Below are 12,612 nucleotides of genomic sequence, written 5' to 3' on the forward strand. Positions count from 1 at the left end.
ATCTATGAAGGTCCCAATACATTCTGCCCCACGCACACAACTGCAAAAACAAACACCATAGAATTAATAATCTGAGGCTTTGTGTGACTATATGTTGCTGTGTGCCTTCAAATCGTTTCTGACTTATGGCGACCCTGAGGCAAACCTATCATGAGGTTTTCTTAGCGAGTTTTTTCGGAAGGGGTTTGCCATTGCCATCCTCTGAGGCTGAGAGAGTGTGACTTGCCCAAAGTCACCCAGTGGGTTTCATGGCTGAGCTGGGATCCGAACCTTGATCTCCAGAGTCACAATCTACAGCGCCATATAAATAAAGAATAATAATAATAATAATAATAATAATAATAATAATAATCCAACATGCGCATTCAGTTAAATACTGAATTTACTGATATCACCTTTTGTAATGATATATACCTACAGTATAAGACTGATCAATTTTTCCTTCCAATATTTTGCTACTGGAAACTAGTCATTTTCAACTATTTAAAAGAGATTTGTTATCAGATTAGTCAGTTTGTCTAGCCCCAGCATGTCAATACGCTTAACCAGCCATTCATCTATTGCCGCTGCTTCTTTATCTTTCCATTCCTTAGCAAAATACTTATCTATTTTCAGATTCATTTTGAAGCACTGGTGTTGAGATTGTAAACCTAACAGATTATCTACAGCAGTGGTACTCAAAACCTTTTATCATTGGGACCTCCCCCCCCTTTACATCTACATACAGATGTTGTGCCCCCCTTTCACTTGACATAGTATAGGAATAAAAATATTTTGTTTAGTGTGCATATTTTCATTTGCATATTCATATTTGAACATTGTTAAAAGGAAATAGCATAGTTAAAATTACAAGTTTTATTTAAGTAAATTCAATATTTAACTCTAATGCATGTGTAGGTTTTGCACATTGAAAAGTTTGGGAAGAGGAGGAGGAGGAGAGATCAGAGCCTTCAAGTCTTGGGCAACTCTCAGCCCTGGAGATTCATTCGAAAACCAGGGATCTACAGGATTGCCAAAACCGAACATTGGCTAGGCTGATCCTGTTCTGATTTATGATTATTAAAGAACAGATTAACAAGCATTAATCATAACGCCTTTGTAATGGCGGTTCTGAGTCTGCAGACCACTTTTATAACCATCTCTTGAAATGGCTGCTATGTACTTATTGTTGTCCTGCAGGACTTCGTTGCCTTGTCTTTATGCAGACCTGTAAATGCTGTTTTAAAAGATTTCTGCTGGTTCTCTTCTCCGGTTTGCCTTTAATTACTATTTTTTATTCATACTTTAGATTCAAAAAAATTACTAAGAGGCCAAAAAGACATTGATTAAATAAACAAATATTTGATTTCCCCCAAGGGAACAGGTTAGCAATAAGTCATCTGAAACCATGAGAGATCCTTAACATTCTGGGTATATCTGATTCTTATCGTTCTTGGTCATATCTTGTGGCGGTGTTGCTGGTGAAATAAAGAATCTCATCACAGAATCGGAGGTGGATACCATCCCCAAGCAGGTAACTGCCCAGCCTCTTTATGAAAACATCCAGAGAAGGCAACCCACCATCTCTCTAAATAATTGGTTTCATTGTTGAACCATTCTTACCATCAAAGAGTTACTTCTGATGCTCAAATCAAAATCAATCCTGTAATTTAAAACTATTAAACCTGGTTCTCCCCTTTGGTGCAGGAGAGAATATACTTACACCTTCCTCACTGTGATAGCCCTTGATGTATTGTTAGGATCGCAGTCCAGGCATGATATTGCCATGCCTAACTGCTGTGCTTGAGCATATGTATGTTAATACGCGATGACAAGTTATGTTATCCTATTGGTGTTGCTGAGTAAAGACTGTGTATCAGTTGCGCCAGGGATAATGAGCAGATATGTAGGGAGAAAGTATGAGCTGTAAATTAGCAAGGTCATTACTTGGGGAAATTGTAGCTTGGCATGGGAGAAATGGAGGAAGAGAAAGACCTGGGAAGACAGTGTGTTTTGAGTTGCTGACAAATGGGATGAAGGCTTTTGTAACAGGCGAACTGTTTGAACTTTTAAGCATACAGTAGAGTCTCGATTATCCAACCTTCCAGATTATCCAACGTCGCTGCTCAGTGATTTCTTTACATTTTCAGAGGACTGAACTGTTTATACAGTACATATTGTACATCACAATGTTGATCAATGATTTCTTTACATTTTTAGAGGACTGTTTATACATTACAATGTTATTCCTATAACGTTACTGCAACTTTACTTTTACTGTTACTGCAATAAAACTTCAATACGTTTGCAATTCATAGTGATTTCAAGGTTTTTTTTGGACCCTCCAGATTATCCAACATTTTCGGCTATCCAACTATCAGCCCGCCCGTTTATGTCGGATAATCGAGACTCTACTGTACTATGTAACTCAAAGAATTTTTCAGTCCTGGCATCAACTGTGTTCTGTGATCTGTTCTGCTTACTGAATAAAGGTTTTCTGAATTTACTGAAGGCTTGTGTTCTTGTATTGCAGTTAGCCTGTACATTACAGGTATTTAAAGAGTGCAACCATGTCGTCTCTCAGTTTTCTCTTCATCAAGATGAACATGGACAGCTCCTTAAAGCTTCCATGTTTTGTTCTTCATACCTTGTATCATTCTTTTTGCCTTTCTGAGAACCTGCTCCATCTTCTCTGTATCTGTCAGAATCTGGCATATTCTGTCATAAGGTGGCGGCGGCTGTAATATATAGCATGCTTAAGGTTTTAGAAATAAAGTTATATTAATGTTACAATATATTGATATGTAGAGAGATTTTGTAGCATCTTTGAACTGAAAGCAGTTGGCAGCATGAGCTTTTGTAGACTTACATCTACTTCCTCAGATGCATTTGATGGACTCTCCACCAAATGCATCTGAGGAAATAGGCTTAAGTCTACGAAAGCTCATACCACCCATTTCTTTTTGTTAGTCTCAAAGGTGCTACAAAATCTCTCTACATACTGATTCTACAGACTAACATGGCTATATTTTTAATAATATATTGGGATATGGTGAGAGTGATGGGAGGTATAATATTAGTAGAAATAATTGGTGGCACCTCAAAAAGATGCTTGTGGCCTTGCACAGGAAAGTGCAGATGTCTGGAAGATTAATTTTCTCAGAACCTGCTGCTGGGAAATGTAAAGCAGAGATATGAATGGACTGATACTGGGGGCTGGGCGAATGAGGCTGGCATGGGAAAGAGCACTGATATGTTTTAATAAGTAAACAAATTAAGATGAAGTTTGCAAATGTTTGGGGTGGAATACTGTTAATGTTAGAATCATCGAGTTGGAAGAGGCCTCAAGGGCCATCCAGTCCAACCCCCTGCCATGCAGGAATCTAAATCAAAGCATCCTCAACAGATGGCCATCCAGCCTCTGTTTAAAGACTTCTAAGGAAGGAGACTCCACTACACTCTGAGGGAGTGTGTTCCACTGTCGAACAGCCCTTACTGTGAGGAAGTTCTTCCTAATGTTGAGGTGGAATCTCTTTTCCTGCAGCTTGCATCCATTGCTCCGGGTCCTAGTCTCTGGAGCAGCAGAAAACAAGTTAGCTCCCTCCTCAAAATGACATCCCTCCGAGTATTTAAACAGGGCTATCGTATCACCTCTTAACCTTCTCTTCTCCAGGCTAAACATTCCCAGCTCCCTGAGTCGTCCCTGATAGGGCATGGTTTCCAGACCTTGACCATTTTAGTTGCCCTACTTGTTATGACAATGTTGGTGGATGATGGCACTTCTGCCTGCAGAAGTCTTCCTGCTAACACCTATGTGTTTTCTGAAATAAAGTTTTACTGTTTGCAATACAGAAGACATGTTTACTGAATTCTGAGGAGCAAAGTCAGTTCTTGACAACAGCATTCTTAAAATGGGGTACCTAGAACTGAACACAGTATTCCCGATGAGGCCTTACCAGTGCAGAATGTAGTGGAACTATTACTTTATCTTGACTATCAAGTAAGATTTGACATTTTGAAAACTGAGATGAGCATCTTTTTCATGCAGTTATCTTTACTTGAAATATTTCAGATTATAAATGGAGTGTGACTGATGTATCATTTTCACTGAACCTGCAATTTAAAAAAACAGACAGACTTCAAACATGATTACACCATTGCTTTTAAAAGTCTTTCCATCATACGAAAAAGTACCATTACTTGGCTTCACAATCAATTCATTTTAACCTAAAACATCTTTAAACATTCTGTATTACAAAACAGAAAATATGATACAGGTAATGAAAAAAGTCAAAATGCTGGCATCACCTTTTTTTTGTTTCCACATCAATACATAAATATGGACAACACATTAAATATTTATTATTAACAGTTAGAAATATTAACACTAAAAATCATGTATAAATTAGGAAATAATGTACAAACTATTTCCAAAGCGCTCTTTCAAATACAGTATATATATATACAACATTCAAGAAATTCTTAATGTAAGACATTTCCAGCTGATGTGATGTTATTGTTAAAATGCTTGTGGTCTTTCAAAAATGATTTTGAACAATGCTAAGAACCACAGGAGAAGCAAATGTCAAAGCTGGTAAGGAGCAATGCAGCATGCATTTTTTTTTCTCACTCTCTGTAAATGCACTGGTGTGACCCGCTCCCACATATCACCACAATGCCAAGCCCTGGCATATGGGGTAGGAAGACTGATCGTACAGCGCAGCTGCCGCACGACCTAGAAACTGCATTCACTGTTGGCCAGGGAATAGGGCATGAGGGATTTCGGGATTCCTGCCACAGGCCTTTGCAACTGTTCCCACTAGACACAGCTACTGATGTCTTTGTGGCACATACGTTAGGTGGTCTCCTTCTGCAGGTATGACAGAAAGATCCAGGGATACACACCCACAGTGTCACATGGCACAGCAGAGTTGGCGATAGGGCCCAAGTTAACAAACTGAGGGTTTTAGAAAAAGGAAGACAAAAATGAAGACTAAGAAAAAATATTCAACATGACGAACAGCTATATAATGTAAATGTTCTTTTGCAGCTCTGTTGCTTTTCCCTTCTATGAACTGCATGCATCTGTGGTGCTGAATATATTGGAAGGCTTGAAATTGCTGCCTTTCACATTTATTATTATTAAATAGTTTGACTTTTTCTCAGTTTTTGTGACCTACTAGAATTTATTCTAAGAATAGCGGGACAAGGAATCCTAAATAAAAGTTTTCATGGAAACACAGCTTGTATGGCACTTTACACTTGTACACACGGTCAGTGTCATCTCTATTCTCATCTGGAGATGGGTTTTTATCATTGGATTATTTCCCTGAACATCTAACATTTAAAATTTTAGATTCACTGCTGGCTTCTTTTTCCTGGTGGCCTATTGTTTTTAGAAGGTGTTAGATTCTTGAGAATCTGAAGTTTGAAAAATCATATCTTGAAAATATTCCTTAAGGATACAGTAAACTATGTCATTCCACTTACAGGTGTGTATGCAAAAACATGTTTTTGCATGGCGTCTGGTATAAAAGGGGTAAAAAAGCTTTCGGTACCAGAGGCAAATGTGTACCTTTGGCCATAGCATCATACAGATAGGCAGAGCACATACTGGACAACATTCACATTCATCTTAATTTTAAAAATCCCCCAATTGCTCAAATAACTCGCCCCACTACCACTTTTTGGTCCAATAATTTTTAATGACAGACAAGCTGTCTTGCCAAACTTTATAAGTGCATACGATAAAATAAATACTTGAAATAAAATGACAATTGCTCAATGGATTTGTTTTTCTTTCAAAAGCTGACCCAAGCTTACTTTCAGAGCTGAGCTGTGTCCACAGCCAGATTTAGTGAAGAAAGGGGTTGCCTTTTGGACTCAGAGGAAAAAAAGTTGGGATCAGGAAGCATAAAGTGAAGCTGCCCCCGAGCTATCAAAATTCTTTAAGGACAAGGTTACATGTACGGACTAATCACAGGATTTAAAAAACATGTCACCCCAAATGCACATTTATCATAAAGTGAATTTAGCCAAAACAGAAGTCAACTCAACACAGGTTACATACAATATATAGTGTGATTTATAAACGGAAAGTTCAGTTATGTGAAGACTGTAAACTCAGAACCCCTGCAAATGAGAAAAACAAATGTCTTTGAAACTTCAAGGTTTTGTTCCTTTACAAATTGATTTTAGTTTGGAGATCTATATGACATTTTCTTCATCTCAAAGTATTTCCTGGGAACTCGCAGGATTATCAAGGACTTTTCATTCTCATTTTCCATATCAGTTTAAATTAACCCAGTATTTTCTGAAATGAAATGCATCTCTACTTACTGTGTGTTTGTATTATCCCAGAACTAGCCAAGATGGCCACCAAGACTAAAGATGGCTAGTTAAAATTGCCATCACCAAGCTACTGTTTCTAGGGGCCTATATACAACAGACAAAAGGCCTATGTTCCCCCAGCCTTGCATCACTTGTACCGACAAATGGATTGATTAAATAAATAAATAAATAAATAAATAAATAAATAAATATGATTCAGGCCAGTAGTCCAAGACCAGGATCAGCCAGTCTGGAGACCGAACTGGTAGACTCCCAACCAATTCAATGAATTAGCTAGGCACCCCATTTCTGTCCTTATGGGCCATGATGGGTCCCTCAGAGAAGATGCAACAGCAGCAGAAGGTAAGGGGTGCACAGCCACAGTGACTCCATGGTGTGGTGGGTGCGTAAACACCTGTCCTTCGCCTCGCCAGCCCAGAGACTAACCCGGGTCAGAACCAGGGACAAGATACCACAGGCTTAGCCTGTGGTATCTTGCCCATCTGCTCAGGTCCACGGACACATATTCACCAAAACAAAATGATCCTAATGTTTTACTTAGCATAATATTGTTAAAGCATTTTAGAACTCTGACTGTAACCTCAATGATAATACAAGAAAGGGCAGTGGAAATCAGTGGAAATCAATTTCTGAAATGTTGCATGAGCCTAGATGTGACACATGAGCAGGGAAGCACACAGGGAGGGGGGAGTGAGGGAAACTAGAGATACTTCAAGAATGTATTTTGATATAAACCTGGGAATATATAGGTAAAACATTGTTTTGATATGTAGGTATATAACAAGGAACTGGAAATTCTCTATACTTCCAGAGACTTTTCCCCTTCTGAATGAGCCCGTCATCAGGAATAGAATAATAACACTGTGGCAAAACTAATTCACAAACATCTTCACATTCCACACCAGCTTGTTTTCACCAACAGTTTAAAAAAATAAATCAATCAAAATACATCCTCATCATGTAAAAACAACATTCATCCAATCACTTCATTTATATCCTGCCTTTCCCCTCCAAGACTGACAACTATCATCCCAGAGGGTTAAAAATGGTCCATGGGCAAGACCAATGTTATCTGGAAAGATTTTTTGCACTACATTAATTATAACTACATTTGGCTTTTCCAGCATTGTGAAGCAACTGCTTTGATGAGGGGATTGAGAGAGAATTCTTTCTTGCTGTATGAAATGAAGGATTGACTCTGTCTGTTTGTAGTTTGTAACCAGTTTCTATCCTATCATGGATGAATGTTGTATGCAACATCTGTTGAGTAGGCTTCTATTTGTGCTATATCCATTTTACCATAAATGTGCATTTGGTGTTACATGAATTTCAGCTCCTGTGATGATTCCATAAGCAACATGAGTAACCTGCTCCAGAGATTATAGTAGGTGATCAGTGGTAGGTGAGACTGAATAAAAGACAAGGGATCTCCTAGAGCTGGTTTGCATTAACAGAGCAGCGGATCCTCTTCTTTAACCAGATATTGGTTCAGACACTGCTAGTTCTGTTGTAGCTATGTAGGCTTTGCTGATCCCCATTCCTCCTCTACTCCTGTATATAGCTCAAATCCTTGTGAAGCCACATGCCATATACTCATTCGCTCATCCCTTCTCTATGAAGGAGGTCAAGCTTCCCAAACAATTCTATGCCATTAAATGCTACCTAGTGAACTAGGGCAACTATGCCTTTAAAATACCACTATGTCTGCATTTCCTTATCCTTCCTCACACTCTGGATTTCTTTGGGAGGGTTCCACTCTACTAAATATAAAAGAAACAGTCCACAGTTAGATCTGACTGTCTGGTGTACAGAAAAACACCGAAAAGGGTTTCTGAATTAATGTTAACAGTACTATAGCAACAACATCAAGGAAGAACTACAGGAGCAGAAGTGTGCAACTTTTGTTTATGGCTACCCCTTTTGCTGGGAAATCTGAAGCAACTAACTAAGCAACTAACCAGCAATTTGGAAAACTTGAACAATTGTTTTGTAGCAAAGTGGATCATGATTCAAGCTTCCCATTGGCTTGAGCTGGCTATGAAGTTATATTGACTATGGGAAGACTGAATCTTACTGTTTCATTTATCCACAGTGAGTGTAAACTAGATGAAAAGGCCCAGCGATAGTTTTTTGTTTCTGTGGACACAGAATACAGATAAGCACTTTTTAGTCCCACTGATTTCAAATATACTCTTCCAATGTATTCAATAGTAGCATAAAGAGCTTCATTGTGGCTGGATTCCTTCATATGACAACTTAAATTAGATCCTCTCTTCTTGTTGTTATACTACCAGCCATCATAGTTTAGCTGTGTTTACAATGGAAGAGACCAAGTCTTTAAGACTGCAGTCCTAAACACATTCACCTGACAACTTATGCCCTACGGAATTGTTTGAGAACATTAGGCTAAAATTCAATATTTCATTTTAGGCTAAAACATAATAGGTTTTTTTTTTCCAGCTGCAAAAGTCCTTGTGGTTGTGAGTCATTCAGGCATGCTCTATTCTGTAATACATTGGTTATGTGTGGAGAGGGGAGGAGGAGGCATGGAATTCAGTGGATTTGCATACTTGCCACCCCTGAAGGAAGAAAATTTCCTGGGAGACACTGCTGCGTTAAAAAAAAATCCCAAATCCCTTTGCAAAATTGGGCAGTCTGTAGAGATGGAAGCATAACAGTTCACCTGTCCATCACTCCAACAGGTTGTCATGATGTTGCCTTCCTGATAAGGACATACTTTTCCAACATTGTGAAGAAGGACTTTGTACTATTAGCACTTTACACAACTTAGTAGAAAAACTAGGGCCTGAAACAGACATGCCAAATAGAGCATCTTCAGCTGCTTCGGAGGTATGGCGTTTAGATGATGCACATCCTCAAAGCAGTTGGAAGCCGCTCCGAGGCTGCTGACGGCAAAAGGAGCAGATTTAATCTGCTCCTGCTGGCGGCCCATTTGAGACCACAGTGATGGCCCAATCCAGGAGCAGGCTGTCTGGTCACCACAATCCCAGAGCGATTGCAGCCAGAGATCGTTCCTTCCGAGCCGTCTGCTTCTGCCCTAAGATCCACAGAATCCAACACAGTATTAGCAGGGCCTGTTAAATAGCATCAAAGAGCTATCCTCAAATGTGCTCTTTTTATGCTGTGAATCACATGGCTGGGTGTGTGTGTGTGCAAGATGAGGGCATTGTCCTCCCCTTAAGAATTCTGCCCCCCTCCTCTATGAGTCTTCTTCATTCCCCACTTTTCTAGCATTGTTGTGAGTGAAACCCTGAAAATTGTGTACCTTGGACTCTTCTGTTTGTTGTGTTTGCATTCTGTTGGGAACTTTGCATGCATCTTTTCTCTGGATGCCTTAACTATATTTCTAAGCACATAACTCAAGTTGTAAATTATTTTCTCTGTATTTCTGAGTGCACAACTTAAGTTGTAACTGGCTGCAATGCTGTAAATGTAGGGACTGAAGGAAAAATTCATTGGGAGAGGATTATTATTTTTAAGGGGCCGGTAATGCCATTGTATTGCTACCACCCTGTAGCTCCTGTAGCTACACTCCTGGCTGAAACTGATACCAATTTCTGTAGTAACATAAGTTTGCATATAAAATATGGATTACAAGGAAAGGAGATTTTACAACCGCAGCAAATGCTCCCAAGGACATTATATAAACCAAAAGGAATCAATATTTCCCCTTACCAACTTCAAGACTCCTTTTCCATAACCAAATTAAATCCACAATGACATTTCCAGGCTCACTAACATGGAATGTGCCACAATTCAATGCTTCTTTGGTATTGACCTATTATGGGACACATAGATATATGGGCATGACAAGGTCAGTTCCCATGTTAATTCAGGAATTAACTTGCAACAGTAAATAACCAGAGGAAAGGTGGGCAGTTTAGATAAGTCCTAACCACTGCTGTATAAAGTTACTGCTGCACATGAAAGGGATTTGACAAATCAAATTTCCATCCATACATTTGTGCAATTTGGAACAGAAATCAGTTACGTGTAAACAACCAACCAACAAAAGAAGAACCTTTCCTAATCTGCTCCAGTTCAGATTTATGGATTTCTGAGGGCAGTACATACAAAATAAATAATGCATCTGGGCTGGTATTTCACATTAGAAACCAACGTTACATACCTACATGACTAGAGAATGGAGACGAACTCAGTTACATGTCTGATGTGTTTCCAAATTTTGCAGGGACAGGGTTGGGTACATACAAGTCCAATCATCCGTTGACCTCTAAAACTAGTTTAAAACATCAAAAGGGGTTGTGGGGCTAAGGAAGAAGAACCTCTGCATTGTATCAACATACAATACTATACACACCACCAAAATATACCAAACCATTAAAGCATTGCCTTGTTACCAGTAATGCACTGCTTCATATCCAGCATGAAATGAATACTATTTCATATACAGATGCTCCTTTTGTGCTAACGGGGTAACATATTACAGTTAATCAAAAACTGCCCGTACATCCAGGTTCAAAAAACGGACATAAATATTGAAACAAATTTGACACAGGTGCTTGTCCTATTATTGCTGATAGTTTCCATACTGGCCCTGTTAAATGATAACAAACATTGAGAGAGAGAGAGAGAGAGAGAGAGAATATAAATACAGTCCTTTCTGCGAGCTAAATGTAATCACTAGCCCCAATTAAAATGGATCCAATGAACCAACTGCTGAATGCATAAGGTGACACCTGTGTAAATCCCACTGAGTTAATGAGTTTACCCTAGTCAGGACTAGCAATTGTTCTAAGCCCCAGAGTATTAATGCTATAAAAACATTAATTTTACATACAAGTTTCACAATGCTGTTTCACCAAGGACACCAGGAAGAAGTAAAATTAAGATTCTAAAGTTGCAATCCATGCATTTTTACACTGGAGAAAGAGGATCTAATTTCCAGATAGGTAAAATAGGATTGAAACGTAAGTGTGATGGAAGTGGTAAGAGCCCATGGTCCTCTGCTTTGAAAACTAATATGCTGAATGGCAGCAAAATGTGTACAGTGCACTCTCCACATTTGCTGGGGTTAGGGGCACAAGGCCGCCATGAAAGTGGAAAAACTGCAATTTAAAAAGCACTATTTTTTAACCTGACAGAACATCAGTGGGCAGCAATTTGCCTATCCTGCTCTACTGGATTCACTTGTACTTAACTCTATACTATCTGTATCTGAATTTACCCCTGCCTGGATATCTACTCCCTGCTGTGAGTCTGACAGCCTAGATCCTTAGACTAAAGAGATCAACAACTGCCCACACTGAATTACAGCCCTTTTCAAACTCCAACTGAAGAGGGGAGAACAACAGGCCATCCCAGGAAAGAGACGTGTACTACCTCCTGCTGCTGTGTGGACTTGCTGCTTGCTATATCTGCATGCTTCATCTCACCTGGTGGACTGCTGGCCTCAGGCTGCTTCCTACCAGGACCAGGCCCCAGGTACCCAGTCAGGAACACCTGTTCCCCTTGGGAAGGGGATAAAGGCTGGGTGCCTGCTGTGGCAGGGGGGCGTCACCCCTTTGGTGGGAGCAAAGGCAAGAGCTAGTCCATTTGGCTGGTAGGGGAGGGTATATTTTTATATATTTGAATGCATTTAATTGAACTGTATTTTGATTAATTTAACTGTATTTAGTTAAGGTAAGGAGATGAATTTATAGTTGTTTATGCATTATGTAATTGTTCATGTAACTGTTTATGCATTTTTGTAAATTGCTTTGATCTGTTGGAAAGGTGGTATACAAATAAAATTTATTATTATTATTATCTTACAAAAGCAGAAATCCCAGGATTCCACAGGATGGAGCCATGAGAGTTAAGAGGGCATCACAATACTGTAACTGTGTAGTATAGATACACTCTTACAGTAAACCATGACTCCTGCCTTGCCTTTTTCTGTTTTCTAAGGCTGTCTATCCTATCAATGCACAATCATAAACTGCTCTGTGAAAGCCCCCCATCCCAAGTATTATATATTTCAAAGGCAGGGCAAAAGTGTAAGGCCAAGTCTCTCAACCTCTCTCCCTGTCGGCAGTATCCACCCATCTGTGCACCAAGATGCCTGTTTTGCTGGCTGCATATTGACCAAAATGGGAATTCCAAGTGTTGTGCCCTCACTTCTGGTTGGTGTTTTGGCCAGGATTTTCAGGAGGTTTCTGGGGGCATTTGGGGTGGTTCTTTGTGTTTTGCAATATTTAGATTGGTCTTTGGATGTGGAAGTTCTGGGGATCAAGTGGTTTAAGGAGTTGCACAAGTGGG

General features: G+C 39.4%; 1 protein-coding gene across 3 annotated transcripts in view; it reads right to left on the minus strand.

Moving 5' to 3' along the window:
• Positions 1–4,076: 4,076 nt before the first annotated feature.
• SS18L1 (SS18L1 subunit of BAF chromatin remodeling complex) overlaps positions 4,077–12,612 on the minus strand; it is a 40,968-nt gene continuing 32,432 nt past the window's right edge. For 2 of the 3 annotated variants that reach the window (XM_089513671.1, XM_089513669.1), the window contains one exon: positions 4,273–10,909. In XM_089513671.1, coding sequence (XP_089369797.1) covers positions 10,883–10,909 — 27 coding nt within the window. In that variant the 3' untranslated portion in view covers positions 4,273–10,882. Of the gene's footprint in view, positions 4,093–4,272; positions 10,910–12,612 lie in introns of those variants that run through there. The other variant, XM_089513670.1, reaches the window with a different exon arrangement.

Source organism: Sceloporus occidentalis, unplaced genomic scaffold, assembly GCF_023333645.1.
Source record: "Sceloporus occidentalis isolate IW3139 unplaced genomic scaffold, rSceOcc1.0.p SCAF_3, whole genome shotgun sequence".
Taxonomy (NCBI): domain Eukaryota; kingdom Metazoa; phylum Chordata; class Lepidosauria; order Squamata; family Phrynosomatidae; genus Sceloporus; species Sceloporus occidentalis.